General features: G+C 38.1%; 1 protein-coding gene across 1 annotated transcript in view; it reads left to right on the top strand.

The window, feature by feature from the left end:
• Positions 1–17,211, top strand: part of TOMM70 (translocase of outer mitochondrial membrane 70) — a 45,380-nt gene extending 28,169 nt beyond the window's left edge. The window contains exons 7-12 of the mRNA XM_029213793.1: positions 86–220; positions 1,302–1,409; positions 2,282–2,398; positions 13,525–13,622; positions 14,209–14,331; positions 16,756–17,211. Of these exons, the coding sequence (XP_029069626.1) occupies positions 86–220; positions 1,302–1,409; positions 2,282–2,398; positions 13,525–13,622; positions 14,209–14,331; positions 16,756–16,909 (735 nt within the window). The 3' untranslated portion in view covers positions 16,910–17,211. The remainder of the gene's footprint in view (positions 1–85; positions 221–1,301; positions 1,410–2,281; positions 2,399–13,524; positions 13,623–14,208; positions 14,332–16,755) is intronic.
• The last annotated feature ends 6,240 nt before the right edge of the window (positions 17,212–23,451 follow it).

Here is a 23,451-nt window from a genome sequence, read left to right as displayed (position 1 = left end):
ACATCTCAATACAGCTGTTATTTTAAAAAAACTAAATTAGAATAAAAGTAGTAATGATGAATCTTTCCTCATTTGGGGTATATAGCTTCGAGCAAATGCTCTCATCAAAAGAGGCAGCATGTATATGCAACAGCAGCAGCCTTTGCTGTCTACTCAGGATTTTAACATGGCTGCCGACATCGATCCTCAGAATGCAGATGTTTATCACCACCGAGGACAGGTAAATTAATTTTCTTAAAGAGTTCTGATCTTTGAATTGAGGAATTTGATACCATTTTGAGAATGTCTTTAAAGTTTTCTTACATCACTTGTGATAGCTGTGAACAAAGTATCAGAGTGGTTTACAGTTTGGGTTGGCATTTATTTAGTCCCATCTTGAACATTTGTCCTGATATTTACTTGCAAAAAAAAAGGAAGAGGAAGGCTATAAATGTTGGCTTTTGCCATATCAGGTTTGTTTTTCAGGTGTTTCTGCTTCATAGGTTTTCAACATTAAAAACATGTAAAACATGTTTCAACATTAAAACATTAAAAACATGTAGTGACAAATTAAAGAAAGAAAATGTAGTGAGCATTTTGAGTTAATGCTAGAATCAACAGAATGATTTTTGTGGGCTTCTTGCTGTAAGGAAATATTAGCCTGAACTATCCAGACAGTATCAAAAAAAATCTCTTCTGAATGGAGTTTTATAACATGCATATTTATTTTTTAGTAAAAATATATAGTGAAGAAAACAGTTCCCAATTTCAGCCTCATCTGGAGAAAACAGGCTTTATAAATCTGCTTGTGTGACGTGGCTTCTTGGAATGCATTAGAGTAGAAAGTATGGGCTAATCCATGTAATAACAGAAAAGTCAGGTTCTTTCTAATGGAGAATTTTATCTAATATTTCTGTCTGAAGGGTCTTAAGAAGTGTTGAGATAACCTTAAAATTCTTGGTATTTTGATCCTTACTGGTAGTGTCTTTTAAGATTAATTTGAAATGTAATTATCTACTGTCTGATCTACTTTGACGTTTGAAAGTACAGATACTTCATTTTCTAGAAGAAAAATCACTTAAGAGTGATGAAAAATGGTAGGTTTATAGTGCTTATTAAAAAAATTGGACACTGGTTTTAAGTTTTAGAATCTTTCCTTTAAAATTATAAGATTTTCTAGTTCACTATTTCTAGAAAGTAATTCTATAGTGAATAATTTCATGCGTAGCATTATGCAGAGCTGTACTAAGAGGCACGGTACATATTTAACTGGTGTACTTGTTATTTTGAACTGCGTTTATCTATGTACTTTTTTTCCTTAGCTGAAAATACTGCTTGATCAAGTTGAAGAAGCAGTAGCAGATTTTGATGAATGTATTAGATTAAGACCTGAGTCTGCTCTGGCACAAGCTCAGAAATGTTTTGCATTGGTAGGTTCGACTTTCTTTTGTATTTTCCTAAACATCAGTATTTCCCATTGATAACAAAAATGAGTATCATTGTCTACAAAATCATCTACTGACAGGGAGAAAAAAATGTCAGTTTAGGAAAGTAGAAGTGTGTATTACTTGAGGTTCTGCTCCAGTATTTCTCTGGATGCCTTATTTGGTTCATCTTGATAGATGTTTGTCCCTGATTTTATGCCCCCTAAACAGCACTCTTCTCTCTAATTCTCTACCATAAACCAGTATGAAGAACAAAAGCGTTTAGAGGAAATACTCTGCAATCATGACACCATATAACTCATCTCTCATTTCGCCTTTGTAGAGCTATTAATATTCAGAAACACAAAGTTGAAAATTAGGTAAAATAAGGCCATTTCTAGTGAAATCAGATACTTCAGTTAACCCCATACCCTGAGTCCTAAAAGGATTTTCCTTTTAAAGAAAGAAATTGGGTCACAAACACATTTATATTACAGATTAAAAATGTTATCAGATGAAGAAGCTTTATAATACTTTTATTATGAAGTAATAATAAATAATAAAGTGATAATATATTGAATTTAAAATTCCCCTACTTATATACAAAGTTAACCTGTTACAACTTAGTTTGTCTTCTTCTAGAATACTGAACATCTTGAAATTGTTTAGTGGCAATGAAGTCCTAATTGTACATAGCCTTTGGATCCCTGCTCTAGAGATATTCCCGTGGAACCCTTTTAGATGCAGCAAATTATGTAGCAGATTGCCTGCTTCTCTGGAAATATTTATGTAATTTTGTGTGACTTTTATAATATGTTAACATTTCCTGAGTTTTTGAGTTCTTGATTTGACAGGGCTGTTTTGATTTTTTTACACAGTATCGCCAAGCATATACAGGAAACAATTCTTCACAAATCCAGGCAGCTATGAAAGGTTTTGAAGAGGTCATAAAGAAATTTCCAAGGTGTGCTGAAGGCTATGCATTATATGCCCAGGTAAATGTCATTTTTCATATTTTTTCACTTGCCAGTTCTTTTTTTAAAGAACTGCATTCATATCTTGAATGCTAGCCTGGAAATCAGAAAATAGTGCTGCTCTTGTTGCAGCTTTTGTGGAAGCAGATGGCTTTGTTCCTGCTTTGTTTCTCCTGGTCCCCAGGATGGTCCTGGATCACCTTAAGAGGGCTTCCTATGTTATACAATTTGAAAACCGTGGCCCTAAACTTGTAACATGGGGAAGCTTAAATAGAGCATTTCCCTCATGTTTTCATTTGGATTGGATTTGCAAAAATTAATTATCTTAGGAAAATCTACTGTATGCAATTGGTGAGGGAAATGTCCTTGGAAAGGGTTTTCTTTCTATTTGATCACTGTTCTTTTAAATGGTTAGATAGTCTGTAACAGCTCATTTTAATCTCTCTGGTTTGTTTAAAATTCTTGAAGCTTTCCTTGGTTTAGGATTGAAGCTATGGAAAGTAGGATTTAAATTCAGATTATTTTCAGTTTTTGGTATTTTTTTTGGCCGCAGTGGGTCTTTGTTGCTGCACGTGGGCTTTCTCTAGTTGCAGCGAGCAGGGGCTACTCTTTGTTGCGGTGCGTGGGCTTCTCATTGCAGTGGCTTCTCTTGTTGAGGAGCACAGGCTCTAAGCCTTCAGTAGTTGTGGTGTGTGGGCTCAGTAGTTGTGGCGCACGGGCTTAGTTGCTCTGTGGCATGTGGGATCTTCCAGACTAGGGCTCGAACCTGTGTCTCCTGCATTGGCAGGCAGATTCTTAACCACTGCGCCACCAGGGAAGCCCCACTTTTTAAATTATAGTTTGAAGTCTTTGAAAGCTTATTTATTAATTTTAAATTATTCATTTAAATGAAAATGATTAACTTCTTATAGCCACAGTTAAAGAGTTTTTCCTCTAATTAAATGATCGCTGAATGACTGTTTCTTTCTTAGTCTTTAAGGTGAAAGCTGCTTTTGGTATCTCAAAAACCAGCCATCTCAAAACTCTATATATTTTCTCTTATTCTTCTTATTCCAAAGAAATGTTGTTCCCCTCCCTCCTTATCCCCCCAAACATCACAGAAGCAGGAAGCATTTAAAAATGACCATCTGTATTAGACTCCTACCTCCAGACATTTTTAGGGTTGTTTTTAATTTCCTTCATGTTATCTTTAGTCCAGTTATAAGAAAATTTCCACAGGATAAAACTTTCTTTTTGAGGGTTTATTGAGAGGGACTATAGAAGATTGATTGTGTCGGATCTATTATATAAAGTCCTACCATCACTGCATTATTAAGGGTTGAAATTCTGCAGTATGAAGTACAACCCAGGAATTCTTTTTTTGTTTCTTTGTTTTTAATATATTCTTTTCCATTATAGTTTATCACAGGATATTGAGTATAGTTCCCTGTGCTATACAGTAGGACCTTGTTCTTTATCCATTCTAAATGTAATAGTTTGCATCTACCAACCCCAAACTCCCAGTCCGTCCCTCTCTCTCTCCCGCTCCTGCTTGGCAACCACAAGTCTGTTCGGTATGTCTGTGAGTCTGTTTCCTTTTTATAGATAGGTTCATTTGTGCCATATTTTAGGTTCCACATATAAGTGATATCATATGGTATTTGTCTTTCTCTTTCTGACTTACTTCACTTAGTATGATATTCTCCAGTTGCATCCATGTTGCTGCAAATAGCATTATTTTGTTCTTTTTTATGGCTGAGTAGTATTCCATTGTATATATATGTACCACATCTTCTTTATACATTAATCTGTTGATGGACACCTAGGTTGTTTCCATGTTTGGGCTATTGTGAAGAGTGCTGTTAAGAACATAGGGGTACATGCATTTTTAAAAAAATCTTTACTGCAGTATAATTGCTTTACAATGTTGTGTTAGTTTCTCCTGTATAACGAAGTGAATCAGCTGTATGCATATGTATATCTCCATATCTCCTCCCTCTTGTGTCTCCCTCCCACCCTCCTTATCCCACCCCTCTAGGTGCTCACAAAGCACCAAGCTGATCTCCCTGTGCTATGTGGCTGCTTCCCACTAGCTATCTGTTTTACATTTGGTAGTGTATATATGTCCATGCTACTTTCTCACTTCATCCCAGCTTACCCTTCCCCCTCCCCGTGTCCTGAAGTCCATTCTCTATGTCTGCATCTTTATTCCTGTCCTGCCCCTAGGTTCATTAGAACCATTTTTTTTTTTAGATTCCATATATGTGTGTTAGCATATGGTATTTGTTTTTCTGACTTACTTCACTCTGTATGACAGACTCTAGGTCCATTGACCTCACTACAAATAACTCAATTTCGTTTCTTTTTATGGCTGAGTAATATTCCATTGTATATATGTGCCACAACTTCTTATCCATTCATCTGTTGATGGACACTTAGGTTGCTTCCATGTCCTGGCTATTGTAAATAGTGCTGCAGTGAACATTGTGGTACATGACTCTTTTTGAACTATGGTTTTCTAAGGGTATATGCCCAGTAGTGAGATTGCTAAGTCATATGGTAGTGCTGTTTTTAGTTTTTTAAGGAACCTCCATACTGTTCTATAGTGGCTGTATCAATTTACATTCCCACCAACAGTGCAAGAAGGTTCCCTTTTCTCCACACCCTCTCCAGAATTTACTGTTTGTACGTTTTTAGATGATGGCCATTCTGACCAGTGTGAGGTGATACCGCATTGTAGTTTTGATTTGCATTTCTCTGATGACTAGTGATGTTGAGCATCTTTTCATTTGTTTTTTGGCAATCTGTATATCTTGTTTGGAGAAATGCCTATTTAGGTCTTCTGCCCATTTTTGGATTGGGTTGTTTGTTTTTTTGATATTGAGCTGCATGTGCTGCTTGTATATTTTGGATATTAATCCTTTGTCAGTTGCTTTGTTTGCAAATATTTTCTCCCATTATGAGGGTTGTCTTTTCGTCTTGTTTATGGTTTCCTTTGCTGTGCAAAAGCTTTTAAGTTTCATTAGGTCCCATTTGCTTATTTTTGTTATTATTCCCATCTCTCTAGGAGGTGGGTCAAAAAGGATCTTGCTATGATTTATGTCATAGAGTCTTCTGCCTATATTTTCCTCTAAGAGTTTGAAAGTATCTGACCTTACATTTAGGTCTTTAATCCATTTTGAGTTTATTTTTGTGTATGGTGTTAGGAAGTGTTCTACTTTCATTCTCTTACATGTAGCTGTCCATTTTTCCCAGCACCACGTATTGAAGAGGCTGTCTTTTCTCCATTGTATACTCTTGCCTCCTTTACCAAAGATAAGGTGACCATATGTGCATGGGTTTATCTCTGGGCTTTCTATCCTGTTCCATTGATCTATATCTGTTTTTGTGCCAGTACCATACTGTCTTGATTACTGTAGCTTTGTAGTATAGTCTGAAGTCCAGGAGCCTGATTCTGATTCCTCCAGCTCCGTTTTTCTTTCTTGCTCTTGCTTTGGCTATTTGGGGTCTTTTGTGTTTCCATACAAATTGTAAAATTTTTTGTTCTAGTTCTATGAAAAATGCCATTGGTAGTTTGATATGAACTGCATTGAATCTTTAGATTGCTTTTGGGTAGTATAGTCATTTTCACAATGTTGATTCTTCCAATCCAAGAACATAGTATATCTCTCCATCTGTTTGTATCGTCTTTAATTTCTTTCATCAGTGTCTTATAGTTTTCTGCATACAGGTCTTTTGTCTCCTTAGGTAGGTTTATTCCTGGGTATTTTATTCTTTTTGTTGCAGTGGTAAATGGGAGTGTTTCCTTAATATCCCTTTCAGATTTTTCATCCTTAGTGTATAGATGCAAGAGATTTCTGTGCACTAATTTTGTATCCTGCTACTCTACCATATTGATTGATTAGCTCTAGTAGTTTTCTGGTAGCATCTTTAGGATTTTCTATGTATAGTGTCATGTCACCTGCAAACAGTGACAGTTTTACTTCTTTTCCAATTTGGATTCCTTTTATTTCTTTTTCTTCTCTGATTGCTGTGGCTAAAACTTCCAAACCTATGTTGAATAATGGTGGTGAGAGTGGACAACCTTGTCTTGTTCCTGATCTTAGAGGAAATGGTTTTGGTTTTTCACCACTGAGATGATGTTGCCTGTGGGTTTGTCATATATGGCCTTTATTATGTTGAGGTTGGTTCCCTCTATGCCTACTTTCTGGAGAGTTTTTATCATAAATGGGTATTGAATTTTGTCAAAAGCTTTTTCTGCATCTATTGAGATGATCATATGGTTGTGATCCTTCAATTTGTTAATATGGTGTATCACTTTGATTGATTTACATATATTGAAGAATACTTGCATTCCTGGGATAAACCCGACTTGATCATGGTGTATGATCCTTTTAATGTGCTGTTGGATTTTGTTTGCTAGTATTTTGTTGAGGATTTTTACATCTATGTTCATCAGAGATATTGATCTCTAGTTTTCTTTTTTTTGTGACATCTTTGTTTGGAAGTGTTTTGGAAGAGTTTGAGAAGGATAGGTGTTAGCTCTTCTCTAAATGTTTGATAGAATTCTCCTGTGAAGCCATCTGGTCCTGGGCTTTTGTTTGTTGGAAGATTTTTAATCACAGTCTCAATGCTTGTGATTGGTCTGTTTATATTTTCTATTTCTTCCTGGTTCAGTCTTGGAAGGTTGTGCTTTTCTAAGAATTTGTCCATTGTTTTCCAGGTTTTCCATTTTATTAGCATATCGTTGCTTGTAGTAATCTCTCATGATCCTTTGTATTTCTGCAGTGTCAGTTGTTACTTCTCCTTTTTCATTTCTAATTCTATTGATTTGAGTCTTCTCCCTTTTTTTCTTGATGAGTCTGGGTAATGGTTTATCAATTTTGTTTATCTTCTCAAAGAACCAGCTTTTAGATTTATTGATCTTTGCTATCTTTTCCTTCATTTCTTTTTCATTGATTCCTGGTCTGATCTTTATGTTTTCTTTCCTTCTGCTAACTTTGGGGTATTTTTGTTCTTCTTCCTCTAATTTTTTAGGTGTAAGGTTAGGTTGTTTTTTGAGATGCTGCTTATTTCTTGAGGTAGGATTGTATTGCTATAAACTTCCCTCTTAGAACTGCTTTTGCTGCATCCCGTAGATTTTGGGTCGTCGTGTTTTCATTGTCATTTGTTTCTGGGTACTTTTTTTTTTTTTTTTTTGCGGTACGCGGGCCTCTCACTGCTGTGACCTCTCCCATTGCGGAGCACAGGCTCCAGACGCGCAGGCTCAGTGGCCATGGCTCACGGGCCCAGCCGCTCCGCGGCATGTGGGATCTTCCCGGACCGGGGCACGAACCCGTGTCTCCTGCATCGCCAGGCGGACTCTCAACCACTGCGCCACCAGGGAAGCCCTGTTTCTGGGTACTTTTTGATTTCCTCTTTGATTTTGTCAGTGATCTCTTGGTTATTTAGTAGCGTATTGTTTAGCCTCCATGTGTTTCTATTTTTTACAGTTTTTTTCCTGTAATTGATATCTAGTCTCATAGCATTGTGGTCAGAAAAGATACTTGGTACAAATTCAGTTTTCTTAAATTTACCAAGGCTTCATTTGTGACCCAGGATATGATCTATACTGGAGGATATTCCATGAGCACTTGAGGAGAAAGTGTATTCTGTTGTTTTTGGATGGAATGTCCTATAAATATCAATTAAGTCCATCTTGTTGAATGTGTCATTTAAAGCTTTTGTTTCCTTATTTATTTTCATTTTGGATGATCTGTCCATTGGTGAAAGTGGGGTGTTAAAGTCCGCTGCTGTGATTGCGCTACTGTCGATTTCCCCTTTTATGACTGTTAGCATTTGCCTTATGTATTGAGGTGCTCCTATGTTGGGTGCATAAATCTTTACAATTGTTATATTTTCTTCTTGGATTGATCCCTAGATCATTATGCAGTCTCCTTCTTTGTCTCTTTTAATAGTCTTTATTTTAAAGTCTATTCTGTCTGATATAAGAATTGCTACTCCAACTTCCTTTTGATTTCCATTTGCATGGAATATCTTTTTCCATCCCATCACTCTCAGTCTGTATGTGTCCCTAGGTCTGAAGTGGGGCTCTTTTAGACACCATATATACAGGTCTTGTTTTTGTATCCATTCAGCCAGTCTGTGTCTTTTGGTTAGAGCATTTAATCCACTTACATTTAAGGTAATTACTGATACGTATGTTTCTATTACCATATTACCATTTTCTTAATTGTTTTGGGTTTGTTATTGTAGGTCTTTTCCTTCTGTTGTGTTTCCTGCCTAGAGAAGTTCCATTAGCATTTGTTGTAGAGCTGGTTTGGTGGTGCTGAATTCTCTTAAATTTTGCTTATCTGTAAAGGTTTTAATTTCTCCATCAAATCTGAATGAGATCCTTGCTGGGTAATCTTGGTTGTAGGTTCTTCCCTTTCATCACTTTAAATATGTCCTACCACTCCCTTGTGGCTTGCAGAGTTTCTGCTGAAAAATCAGCTGTTAACCTGATGGGGATTCCCTTGTATGTTATGTATTGCTTTTTCCTTGTTGCTTCTAATATTTTTTCTTTGTATTTAATTTTTGATAGTTTGATTAATATGTGTCTTGGTGTGTTTCTCTTTGGGTTTATCCTTTATGGTACTGTCTGTGCTTCCTGGACTTGATTGTCTATATCCTTTCCCATGTTAGGGAAGTTTTCGACTATAATCTCTTCGAATATTTTCTCTGACCCTTTCTTTTTCCTTCTTCTGGGACCCGTATAACTCGAATGTTGGTGTATTTAATGTTGTCCCAGAGGTGTCTAAGACTGTCCTCAATTCTTTTCTTTCTTTTATCTTTATTCTGCTCCTTGACAGTTATTTCCAACATTTTATCTTCCAGCTCACTTATCCGTTCTTCTGCCTCAGTTATTCTGTTATTGATTCCTTCTAGAGTATTTTTAATTTCAGTAATTGTGGTGTTCATCTCTGTTTGTTTGCTCTTTAGTTCTTCTAGATCCTTGTTAAATGTTTCTTGTATTTTCTCCATTGTGTTTCCAAAATTTTGGATCATCTTTACTATTGTTACTCTGAATTCTTTTTCAGGTAGGTTGCCTATTTCGTCTTCATTTAATTGGTCTTGTAGGTTTTTACCTTGCTCCTTTGTTTGTAACGTATTTTTTATAATTTCATTTTTTTTTTGATGGGTGGTGCTTTATTTCTGTCTTACTGGCTGTTTAGCCTGAGACATCCAGCACTGGAGTCTGCAGGTAGTTGGATAGAGCTGGGTCTTGGGGCTGAGATGAGGACCTCTGGGAGGCCTCACTCTGAATGATATTCCCTGGGGTCCTAAGTTCTCTGTTAGTCCAGCAGTTTGGACTTGGAGTTCCCACCACAGGAGCTCGTTGCCCAACCTCCGGCCTGGGAACCAAGATTCCGCAAGCTTTGTGGTGCAGTAAAAAAAAGAAAACAGAAAAAAAAAAAAAAAAAAGCTGTACAGTATCAAAGAAAATAAAATTAGAAAGATAAAAAATGTATTAGGAAAAATAAAACTATAATTGAACCAACTGCAACAATGTAAAATAAAACCACACCAGAAAAAAGAAAACAGAAAAGGGGAAGGGGGAACAAGCCAAAAGGAGAGATCACTAGCAAAGTATAAAGAATAAAATAAAATTAGAAAAATAAAAGATTTATTAGGGAACATAATAATATAAAAGAATCAACAACAGTGAATCAGTAAGGTGAAACAGAACCCCAATCTAAAAGAGGAAAAAGGAAAAAAAAAAAAGCCTTGTCTGTGGGGGCAGAGTTTAGGTGGGGTGGGACTTAGGCAGGGGTGGGATTTAGGGTGGGGGGGTGTCGTTTGAGTGTGGGGTGGAGCCTAGGCGGGGTGACTTTCAAGCATGGGGTGGGGCCTCTGCTTAGGACCTGAATGATCAAGGAAGGGGAGAGGCAGTATGTCCAAAGGAGGGCTTCCGGAGTTTGGAGTTCCAGAGTTTGGAGGTCGGGCCCTGAGTGAGGGTGTGTGGGTGGGGTTTAGGCCCAGCGCATTGGAGGGGTCTCCGAGTGCAGAGGTAGGGCCCTGGGTGGGGGTGTAGGGGCGGGGCTTGGGTTCTGTGGAGCAGGAGGGAGGCTTTAAGGGCAGAGTATTAGGCCTTGGAGCCCAACAGGCTCCCTGGTGCCTAAGTGGACAGGAAGAGCACTGGCCGTGTTCCCTTCCGTTCCTTCACACCCCTCTCCCACTGTCTCCCCAGGGTCTTCCCCCATTGCTGCTGGACTCCTAACTTTGGGTAGGTCCCACTGGGTGTAGGAACTCCTCCCCTCCCCCAGCTACCCCTCAGGGGTGCCAGTCCCATAGGTCTGGCCTTGACTTTTGCTCCCCCTTCCCTGCCTCCCATTCCCTCAGGACCTGTGTGGCTGGAGGGGTCCTAGGTGGGCAGAGGATCAGGCCTGGTATCTCAGCAGGTTACTAGGGGCCCAAGGGGGCAGGGGAAACCTGGCTACACTCCCATTTGATCCTCTGCCCTCCCAGTGGTTCCCCAATTTCCCCTTCGGATGTGGGATCCCTTCCACTCCCCCAGCCACCCCTCAGGGGCGCCAGACCCGTCCCATCTCCACTTCTCCCCCTTCACTCCCCCCACACCCCACATCCTACCCGATCGCTGGGGGTTCCTCCTGTCCCCTTAGTTGACCATGGTTCCCCACTGGTGCCTGGTAGGTACCCTAGGTGTAAGGAGATGCAAATTCCACATCCTCCTAGTACGCCATCTTGACTCCACCCCCACATGTATGTTTTTGAATCATATTTTGTCCAGGTATATTTCCAGGAGTGGCATTGCTGGATCATATGGTAATTCTATTTTTAGTTTTCTGAGAACCTCCATACTGTTTTCCATAGTGGCTGTATCAATTTACATTCCCACCAGCAGTGTAGGAGAGTTTCCTTTTCTCCACACCCTCTGCAGCATTTGTTATTTGTAGACTTTTTAATGATGGCCATTCTGACTGGTGTGAGGTGGTACCTCGTTGTAGGTTTGATTTTCATTTCTCTATTAGTGATGTTGAGCATCTTTTCACGTGCCTGCTGGCCATCTGTATGTCTTCTTTGGAGAAATGTCTATTAAGGTCTTCTGCCCATTTTTCAGTTGGGTTGTTTGGGTTTTTTTGTTGTTGATTTGTATGAGCTGTTTGTATATTTTGGAGATTAAGTCCTTGTCTGTCTCATCATTTACAAATATTTTCTTCCATTCTGTAGGTTGTCTTTTCTTTTTGGTTATGGTTTCCTTTGCTGTGCAAAAGCTTGTAAGTTTGATTCAGTCCCATTTGTTTAGTTTTGTTTTTATTTCTGTTGCCTTGGGAGACTGATCTAAGAAAACATTGGTATAATTTATGTCAGAGAATGTTTTGCCTATGCTCTCCTCTAGGAGTTTTATGGTGTCATGTCTTATGTTTTAAGTCTTTAAGGCATTTTGACTTTATTTTTGTGCATGGTATGAGGGTGTGTTCTAACTTCATTGATTTACATGCAGCTCTCCAACTTTCCCAGCACAACTTGCTGAAGAGACTGTCTTTTTCCCATTTTATATTCTTGCCTCCTTTGTCGAAGATTAATTGACCATAGGTGTGTGGGTTTACTTCTGCAACCCAGGAATTCATTAACCTCAGTTTGAAATCTTATCTGCTCAGTCTTTGTTCTTATAATTCCTAGACAGAAAACAAAATGATACATTGGTTGCTGACTACATGCTCAATTAATTGTGAAAGCATGTACTATATAAAATTTTATAGAATGTATAGAAGTTAAAATAGGACAAACACACGTTATAATTGTATGACGTTTGTATTGAATAGTACACTTGGGTTTAGGGCTTATATTTAATTAGGAACAAGCCAGAAGGTGACAGGAGCATCTTCATCACTGAAATGAAATTCAGAAGGGCTTTTTTTGGTGCAGATTTCTATAAGCAGCTAAAAGAGCAAAGGCCACTGACTAGCTTTTAAAGAAACCAAATACTAGGAACAACTCTTTTGCAGAGGTTTCATGATTGTACATTTCTCCCTCATTATGTTACCTTCAGAACAGGTTTTGGCTTACTTTGAGCATCATCTTTTTTTTTTTAAATAAATTTATTTGTTTTATTTTGGCTGCGTTGGGTCTTTGTTGCTTCGCGGGCTTTCTCTAGTTGCGGCGAGCGGGGGCTACTCTTCATTGCGGTGCGAGGGCTTCTCATTGCGGTGGCTTCTCTTGTTGCAGAGCACCAGCTCTAGGCACTTGGGCTTCAGTAGTTGTGGCACGCGGGCTCAGTACTCGTGGTGCACAGGCTTAGTTGCTCCACGGCATGTGGGATCTTCCTGGACCAGGGCTTGAACCTGTGTCCCCTGCATTCGCAGGAGATTCTCAACCCCTGTGCCACCAGGGAAGCCCTACTTGAGCATCATCTTATCAGCACTAGCATTATTACAAGTCTGTTTGCACTAAAGATTCTATCTTTTGGTCCCTCTTCTGATGTTTGCTTTACTATATATAGCAAATTTTATTTATACATAGAGAGAGAGTTATATATAGTTACATACAGTTACATAGTATGACTTTTTTCTTTGAACCCTGAAGCTTGAGCTTAGATGCCGGCTAACTCTCAGAGTTACAGTTTGATCAGCATGATCTGGTATCCACATAACCAAGCCTTGCATTTCTGCCATGGGATTTGCCTTCAAACAGTTGATTGTAGCTGCTTTCTTTCTCTGACCAATCATTTTTAAGGAATGACTGATAACAGTTAACATACCTATCTGAACTTATCCTTCCAAATGAGTATTGTTTTTAAAGTAATTCCCTTAGGATATATTATGATAAATTATGAATAAGTGACATGAATGTACCTGTGAGAATCTGATATTAGAACTTGCACCAAGAGTGGGATTTTCTGTATTCTAGAGTTTATTAGATCTTCTGTTGCATATTACTAACAAATTTAATAAAGAGAGAGAACAGTTAAGATTTCATATTTATAATATTGCTATGTAAAAACCCCAATAATTAAGATGCAACATTTTAAATAAGTTTAATCCCCAAAACAATAATTTGGTAATGAATGGTTACATGAAGTAAATTTTAATAATTAATAAGCAGTATACTTTTAACTGCTTAGGGTGACAGTTACCTAAATTTACCTGAAGTATCTCTTCACATAGGCATTAACAGATCAACAACAGTTTGGTAAAGCTGATGAAATGTATGATAAATGTATTAATTTGGAACCAGACAATGCCACAACATACGTTCATAAAGGGTATGTATTTTTGTGGGTCTGTTTGTTCCAGTAAGAAACTAAATTTCTTGCATAGTAGTAAGATGGATTTCTTTTGGTCGCTGAGAAAGGGGACTGTGGTAGATAGTGTCAGTGTTAACTGAAAAATTTCTTAATGCTGTGGATGCTTCACTGTTACTTTTTCTTTTACTTATGTTTCATTATTATACAATAATTAGTAAATATGCTATTTTCACCCTAGCTTAAGTATTTCAGTTCTGAACATCCTGTCAGATGTTAACTTGTATCAAAATAGGAAACACGTAAGATAAGTTTTTCCTGTCCTAGTATACTTGAATTGTCATTTTAAAACTTCACTTAAATTTATACAGAGTAAAACATTAAGCTGTGCAAAATAAGTTAATAATAGAGCCTAGACCATTGGACACTCTTTTCATAATAAGGAATTTAGACTACAAAACCATTATAAATTGAGGGCAAAAAACCAATTTGATGCTGATTCTGTACTGTTTTAGTTTGTTTTTCCTTGTAAATTAAATTATAAATTCATTGATAGCCAGTTGATACTGGGCCATGGTCACATCTGACTGCTGTTTTGCATTTGCAGTTTACTTCAGCTTCAGTGGAAGCAAGATCTGGATAGAGGTTTGGAGCTTATCAGCAAGGCTATTGAAATTGACAATAAATGTGATTTTGCGTATGAAACCATGGGAACTATTGAAGTACAAAGGTAACTTCTAGAGTCTGTCCTTAGGAAAGTTAGGGCATCTCCATATTTATCTTTTCATTCTTCTCATTATAGACAGGTTATTGTGAATAATCATTAAATTTTTAAGTCTTAACATGTTGTGCCTTTTGAGGCAATATTCCCTTGAAACTATACAACTTTGATTTTCCTTGTTTAATTATTTTTCCTGTTTAAAAGTCACACTTAAAAGTTGTTTAAGTCAGGCATATACATTAGAAAGGGAAACTTGATCTTTCTCCAATACCTGTTGTGTTTTTTTCCTCCTTTCACCTGTATTATTTCTCTTGGAGGGAAAAAAACATCTGCAGTGTACTTAGGCAGTGCAGTGTAGCATAAGGATTGGCAGCCACGTTGCCCGAAGACTTAGATCCTGCTACAGCCAAGTGGCTAGGCAAATTGCACCATCACCTCTGAGCCCCCGAGTTTTCTTTAAAATCAGGGAGTTGGATAAGAACTTTTGCAATTCTTTCATGTAACTTCTTGTTTTCTGTAAATGTTTATCCAGAGTTGCACTTGAGATCCACCATTAATAGGTGATAACTCTTTATGCCATAGAATTTAGTGTAATGTACCATCTTGATACTGGCATTGCCATCCATTTGAGTATCTACTCTAGGCCAGGTACTGAACTCTAGGAGCTTTCCAAATATTATTTCAATTGATTTTTACCCCAGTCTTTATAAAGGTTGAGGTTATATGATCCTCCATTTAATTGAAGAGTGTGGAAACTGATGCCCAGACTGGTTTAAATAACAAGGTTACATGGTAAGCACGTAGAAAGAGGACATGAGCCCATATTTCACTGATGCCAAAAGTAACAGATCTTGCCACCATCGCTTGTCAGGAGTTAGTAGGAGTTGTCTTAATAACCTGTCATGCAGTCACTTCTGGGGTCCTCTGTCTTTCTGCTCCAGAGTAGGCAGAATATATATAGGCTGATGAAAATTTTTGTGATTCTTTTTATCCATCTACAATGACAGTTGCATATAAATATTAAATTATTTCTTAATTGCCAGTTTGTTAATGTGTATAAAATATTCTCATACTAGAATATGATGGTGTAATAGTTCTTAATCTTTTGAGCAAAGCTGTGGATTTTTCCTAAAATAATGCACATACAAAAACTTTGCAGATAAGTTGTTCCCAGAGCCTGGGTTAAGGACCCCTGATTTATGGGGTTTGATGAATTTTGTTTGTGTGTTAATTGTACTTTAAGAAATCCATTCTGCATCCTGCTTTACAAATAGATAAGTGAATGTGAATGAATGAAATTGCTGATTATCCTAGGATTTAGCAAATCTGCTGTCTACCTAATATCTGAACATGAACTCTCAAAGTTATTTTCTTTTTAATTAAGTCTATTATGTACCGTATCAATATATGTAGTAGGAGATTGAGTACAGTCTCCCCAGAGGTACATTGTACTTCTTAGATTCTAACTGGCATATATATAGTGGGGACTTAATACAGTATTTATTGTAAGATTACATGCATGTATGCATATATACATAGCCAGTACTAGTTACTTTAAAATAGCTCTTGGTTCTTGGCAAGTATATAGAGCCTGATCACAGTTAGACTGTAAGAGATAAATTATATATTTTTTGACCAAGCATATTCATCCATTTATTCAAAAAATGGATACTAGCTACCAAGCATTGTACTAAGTTCTAGGAATTGAAAGGTGTCCCGTAAGGATCTGGTAAGACTGTGGTGTAAACAAATATCAATATATATTCATCTGACTGTGCATAGCATGACAATAGAATCATGGGAACAGTGGGGAGGGAGTGGCCAATTCCTCTAGCGTGGGAAGGGGAGAGTATTTTTCATGAGGATATTGTATTTGAACTGGGCCTTAGAAAGGTGAGGATTTGGCTAGAATCAGGCAGAGAAGCAGTAAATAATCTGAGCATTATGAGCATGAGTGAACTCAGGGAGACCTGTGTGTATGGAGTAGAGTGTTGGGTAAGGGATATGCTGGTAGGGCTCACACAGATCTGTGAAGGTAAGGCCCCTGAATACCTGTAATGTTCTCTGAGGCTATGTCACTGCTTTCTAAAGGAGCCTCATGGTGGAGTAGAAACAAGCAGAATTTAGGAACCATATGATTATGATTTTAAATAAGTCATTTAGTTTCTCTAGTCTCACTGTTCTTATCTGTAAACAAAGACCACAAACAAAGACCACAAGTAGCATAATATAAGCATATAGTATTTGTAATAGTAGCTAACATTCATTGAGTGTTTTCTATGTGCTAGGCATTATTTTGTTATAAAGAAGCATTTTATTAGAATCATAGTTGAAACTTAAAGGTCAGGCTCCATGTAGCTTCACTTATAAACTTCATTGCATTCTGTAAAGTGCTTGTTGAATCTGAAACATTTAAAATTGTTGTTGTTTTAGAGGAAACATGGAGAAAGCCATTGACATGTTCAACAAAGCTATTAACCTGGCCAAGTCAGAAATGGAGATGGCTCATCTGTACTCACTCTGTGATGCTGCCCATGCCCAGACAGAAGTTGCAAAGAAATATGGATTAAAACCACCGACATTATAAAATATGGGGGAAGGAAAATGACCCTCTTTTTAGGAGTTTACCCCCTCTTCAGCTGAACCCTAAAGACACTGTCGTGAACTACGTTGAATGGTGGAGCTTAGTATTTCTGTCTGTGCTGTTGTCATTTGTTACATCTGTTTCATTTTTAGGTGTTGTGGGAGTGCCTGTTGAAGAAAGTTTGCGGTGTTGCAGCTTTTATGCCCTGTGCAACAAAAGCTTAGAACCTGTTAAAGGGATATTAAAATGAAGTTGCAAAGAGTACAAATGATAATTGGCCATGCAAATAAAAATTTTGATTTGTTGATCTGACTTTTTTTTTTGAGGGGGGTGGGAGGGTGACTATGTTCTGGATGATCTTGTCTTTGTGTGTGCGTGCGTGTGTGTGTGTATAATATATGAGTATTTTGCAGTTTTACAGCATGTTGGTTTTTAAATTAACATAGTAAGTGCTGTAAAATAAGATTCTTTTAGATTTGATTAATCCCTTTTAGTTGATTTTTTTTTGAAGGAAACAGCTTAAGTGGGGATTTCGTTTTTACGACAGCAAAATTGAGACCCTTTTAACCACTGTCAGCATGCACAATGCCTCTGATTCTGCAGAACGTTAGATGCAGTGGCGACGCTTAAACCTTTGACCCCCTTCAACTATAATGGATAATGTACATCGTTCTTAAAGTCTACAGCAGCTGGTTTTCATAGAGTAAATTATGCAGAAGCAAGATATTCTAATTGATATATGTGCTAGAAGACTGAGAATTAATGGGAGAGCAGACCAGGCAAGAGGTAAGATGAAATGAAAATGTATTTATAATTGCCCATGGCTATTTTCTACAATAGGTATTACTATTTAACAGTGTACTTTTTAAAGAAAATGCAGGTTGGTTGTGTATGTAAAGACAAAGTAAGTGTGATAAGTAGTTAATTAGCTTAAAATTTCTAGTGAAGAAAATGTGGCCTAACAGTTCAAAAAGGATGAAAGTCGGGCTTCCCTGGTGGCGCAGTGGTTGAGAGTCCGCCTGCCGATGCAGGGGATGCGGGTTCGTGCCCCCGTGTGGGAAGATCCCACATGCCGTGGAGCGGCTGGGCCCGTGAGCCATGGCCGCTGAGCCTGTGCTCCGCAACGGGAGAGGCCCCAACAGTGAGAGGTCTGCGTACCACAAAAAAAAAAAAAAGAAAAAGGAAAAAAAAAAGATCAAAGTCTCAGATCCAGAAGCATAGTATTTCCTGAAGTGACAAGTTTAATGCTTCTTAACTGTGGCTACATGTACTTAAGGGATTTTGAGCCAGTATTTTCAAAGATGCTGAGGACACATGGACTGCATTTTAGTTTTGAACTAACCTTGGTCTCTAAGGCCTGGCTGACTGACCGTGTCCATACTACACTAAGGTTTCTGACAGCAGATTTTTGTTTTGTTTTGTTCATTTTACCTTTACCTCACCCTCTTACTTAGAAATCACTTTGTGTTTTTTCCAATTGTTACTTTTATAGATCATCCTTTTGCTTATATGCTGGATTTTTCTGGTGGGGGTGGAGAGGTGTTCTTAAAGAGTCTCTTGTTTTGAGATATTCAGGGTGGGGAGAGGTTTACTTAAGTCTGAGTATAATAAAAAGAGCAAGCCTTCAGTTTTACTTTTCTGGAAATGGAATCTAATTAGAGTTTACATTGTTGGGAGTAAATGAGCGTTTTACCCCTCTTTAAAAGGGTGCTTTATCCTATTGAAACCAAAAGGTTTTGTCAAAATGCTGTCTTTTTAGAAGCTACTAGAAATGACTCCCTTCCAAAGTCGGAGTCTGGAAAATATTGAAGGGGCAATAATTGGTGGGGGGCAGTTAACATAATTTAAGATGGTTTGGATAATGGAATGTTTGAGAGCTCTGCATTTTAGTTTTTAAATTATGCACCTACTATAAGCCCCGAATACAGAAATGTTCTATATCTCTGAATAACCTCTGACTTTAAAAAGAAGTTTTTATTTGCATGGCTGTATTTACATTAACACTGATATTTTCTTCTCTCTTCTCGCTTCCTATCCCTTGGGGTTCAGTAGAAAACACACAAAGGAAACTGAAGCATGTACCATTCAATACTAACATTCCACATCCTCATGGACTATTGCCTGTTCTGAAAAATATTTGAAACTGCACTGAAAGCTGCGTCTGTCTGTGTCTTTTCTATTGTAAATGACCTCACGTGTAAATTCACCAAATAAATATTACATTCAAGCTTTTCAATCTATTCTTTAAATAGAAAGATAGGTAGTTTATTCATTTACCATAGTATTGGGTAAATTCATAATCATTCTCTTTGTGGGCTCAAACTAACTTTGAAAAAAGGGACATACTGGACACGTTAGTATCTGAAGCACAATAAGTTTTCGGTATTAAAGATGGAGTTTCCCCATCCTTCGTCCTGGTGAAACAAAGCTTTAAGAACTGCTAGTAGAGCCACTTACTTTATTCCTACCTATACCTTACCCATACTTGCACCAACAGCCTGGAAGGTTACCAATCAGACCTGAGGCCTGTGACTAAGTTTATACTCAAACTGGTTTCACCAGTGAGTTTTGATCAGTTTTCAACCACTTGGAGCCTTTAAGAGAGGATACCTGAAAATATCTACCACCGTTGAGTATTTGTGGTACGAATAGGGAATAGATCTCAAAGCAATAGTAAGCAGCTTTGGCTTTAAAACACAATTCAGATAGAACTTTCTGCCCTGTGGAGACTCAAATGGTAGTTTAAATAGTCCTTTTTCCCAGGAGAGCTCAATTAATTGTCATCTTCTTAAGGCTGTTTATATAAACAGGGAGACTATATAATTTACCCAAGAAATTTTTGAGCATAAAGTAATAATTACTCAAGACTGTCCTGGGTAAGTTGGGTTGTATGGTCTTTGTATTTATAAAGAAATAATATGGGAGTGGTGATGGGAGGGGTAATAATTAATCAAGCCTACCTTTAGTTCTCTGCAAAACTGATTTGCAAACAGAGTGACGAGAATTTTAACTTGATCTATTTATAAGCCTTAACACACTGCAATAGAATGAATAATGGTCCTCCAAAAGATATCCAAATCTTGATCCCTGGAACCTGTGAATGTTACCTATTTATGTGGCAAAAATGGACTTTGCAGGTGTTATTCAGTTAAGAATCTTGAGATGGGGAAAATATCCTGGGTTATCTAGGTAGACCCCAAATATAATTACAAATGTCCTTGTAAAAGGGAGATTTCAGGAGAAGAGAAGACAGTGCGACAACAGGCAGAGATCAGAGTGATGTGGCCACAAGCCAAGGAATGCTGGCAGCCACCAGAAGCTGGAAAGGCAAGAAATGGATTCTGCCCTAGAGCAGAGCTCGGCCCTGCTGACACCTTGATTTCGGCCCAGTGAAACTGACTTCGGACTTCTGGCCTTCAGAACTGTGAGAGTGAGTTCCTGTTGTTTTAGCCACTAAATATGTGGTGGTTTGTTACAACAGCCACGGGAAACTAATACTCCTTCGGTTATTGTATACAACACAGCTTACAGTTTAAAGGAATTATTTTGAGTATCGCAGAGTTCAGCATGACTTCACATGCACTTAAGTTTTGGCCAAAGGTGTTTTAGGCCCAGATTGGAGGTTTAGTCAAGAGCTGGAGCATTTGTGATATAAAATACATATGAGCATGGTATAATCACCAGGCCAAAAGCCTGCTCTTCATGAGGTAAAAATGTTGAGATGCCTCTGCTGATACCTAGAAGAAACATCAGAAGTAAGATGCTCTTTCCAGGTGTTTTGAAACTCTTAAAATTAGGCAGTATGAAAACTACAGTCTGGTTTATTTCAAGCAGATGGTGCATAAATTCTGTTGGGGGTTCAGAGCTAATATTAGACTCTTCTAGATGGCCTACATGCTAGAAGGGATTAAAGAGCCTGCTGATCACTGGGACAGGAATGGTGCTAACCAAAGGAGGGGAGGAAGTTCAAGGTGGGAGGAGGCTGCGGGCCAACATGACAGCTACCGTTAGAGCCCAGAGACACGTGGTTCAATTTCTCCAGCATTTTTTCTAGCACTGGAATATACCATGACTCTGCAAGTGCTGTCCTAGAGGCCATGAGAGGGTTTGGCAGATAGGGCTTCTAGAGCAAATAGAGGGGAGGAAGACCATGACTGAAACAGACTCCTGGACACCATTTTGGGGGCTGGAAAGTTTAAAGCAAGGGGGGACCAGATAGAGCAGGTGGGATTCTCTGCACAGATGACCCATAGTCTAAATTTCAGTGAACTGCTATATTAAGCAAATTTTACCCAATTTTATTTCTCAGAATAGCTACAGGAACACTGAAGGGTCTAAGATTTTGCCCTTCTTCCAAACAACAGTTTCATGAAGGCTAGCAGAAGATGTGAGATCCTGGGTCAGAGACAATGGATTTAACTACTTAGAGCACGGTAAGCAACATGAGCTTCATGTTTGCTTTGCACCCCACATCCCATGGAGGTAACCTAGAGTAATCTCGGTGGAGGCTGCACATGGAGTGGGTTTGTATCACAGCTGAGGAACTCTGAGTTTAGGAAACCCAAATCTTAATGAGCTAGCCACATGCAAACCTGCCTAACTTTTGCATCAGAGGGAAACATTTTTATTGTACTGGTTAGTAAAGAGACCGTCTCTGTCTTCTAAAGCTGTTCACTTTATACAAACATCTTTGAAATACCAGTCTGGAATAAAAGCTATCAGTGCCTCTATTTGTAAGACATGCAGAAACTAGAGAGACCTATGGAGAATGGACTACCCATCTCTACATGTTCTTAGCTCTTACTAATTCATCTCGAGCTTAATCTTTCATGAGTTTAGAAGATTACAGTGTCTATTTTGGACCACAGCATAGTGCAGAGAAAAGTCTTATTGGTCTGAGGATCAGTTGGCCTTTGTTCTAACTAACACAGCTTTCCACTGGCTGTGTGATCTTAAGTAAATGAAGTTCCCATCCAGCTCTAAATTATACGAAGCTATACCATGTCCTAGATCTCCCCAGATTAGAATCCCTTAGGGTAAGGGAACCATTCCAGAATATACAGAAGTTATTTAACCAGAAAACTGGCACATGTACAAGTACGAACTGTAGGAATGAATTCACTGCAACTCAGCATTTACTGAGCACATATTCCATATATTCATTGGGTGGCTCAAGGAGCTCCAAAACTAGGATGAGTTTCAGTGCCATGAAGTTATATATACTGTGGTATGGAAATACATGACAGTAATAAGTTCTGCTAGGCCTTGAGTAATAATTAGGATTTAGGTAAGGAGCTTTCTAGAAGATGGGGACATCACAAAACCACACACACAAAAACTAAGTTAAGGGACATTATGAGTCTGAGCTGAAAATAAGCCATCCAAGTTAGATTCCAGCAAGATGAAGCTGTTTTCTTTAAACTGGTTAGGAGACATCAATAGTGGAACTACCTGTGTGAGGATTATCAGCATATACTTAGGACCATGCAGGTAGATGAGATTACATCAGGACAAAAAGGACTAAAAACTGGGAAACAACATCTAAGGGACAAAGTTGGCAATGAAAAAGTGGTCAGAGAGATAGTAAGACCTAAGACCAAGGTCACGTTGATGGTCTTGCATTTCAAGAGGCCAAATGGACAGGTCTGCAAATAGATCATTAGTAGTCTTTGCCAGAGAAGTGTAATTAGAATGATGAGGGGAGAATCTGTCTAAAAGGGTCTGTAAAGTAACTGAAAAACAAGAATTAACTGGTGAGTAGAAATGACTCCTTTAAGAAACTGGGTGAAAAGAAAAGTTTTTTACAGGATGGCATGGTTTTTGTTTTGTTTTGAGGGAGAAACTTTCAGAATGATCCTACAGACACAATAGTAGTTAGAATAGTTGCACACAAAGAAATACATCTATAGGGTTTAAAATATTTCAAGAAAAGCTAGGATCACAAACTGCACCTTGACCACCATGCTCCATTCTTCCAGATTCTTATTCATTTGGTGAATTATGAACCAGCTACCAAGTAATCACTGAACAAGAGGTAATGTCCTTGTATGTATGTGTTTTTAGTAATTTGTAGATCTGGGGCTTAATTTTTTACTTCCTGATTTTAACAAGACCATTTTTTTTTTCCTAAAGTGAAGTCTCTTCAACAGCTATATTTTTAATTACCCTCCAGTCTTCACTCAAGAAGAAATAGACCTGAATGAAGATAATAATTTGACAAGAAACTCATGACACAAAGGTGTTCATAAGGCATAAAGGAGAAAAGCCCATATTAAGCCTGCCACCCTGGCAATATGTTTGTTTGGTGAGTGCAGACATTACAGAACACATCTTTTCCCTTTCCATCACCTGGCTTTATCAAACCCATTCACCACCAAAACCTATACAGCAGTGCTTAAGGAGCAGCATAAAAGACTTAAAACTAGTGCCAGTGGAGCAGAACATTTGCCCAGAAACCTAAACTTTTGAGAAACAGTAGCTGATAATGTTCTAAATTTGATGGGAACTTAAACCTAAGGATGCAAGAATCTCACAGAACCCCAAGC

The sequence above is a fragment of the Monodon monoceros genome, unplaced genomic scaffold (assembly GCF_005190385.1).
Source record: "Monodon monoceros isolate NGI ecotype Baffin Bay Population unplaced genomic scaffold, NGI_Narwhal_1 Super_Scaffold_11, whole genome shotgun sequence".
Classification (NCBI taxonomy): Eukaryota; Metazoa; Chordata; class Mammalia; order Artiodactyla; family Monodontidae; genus Monodon; species Monodon monoceros.
The sequence above is the reverse complement of the archived record's forward strand: the minus strand, read 5'-3'. Positions and strand labels throughout refer to the sequence as shown.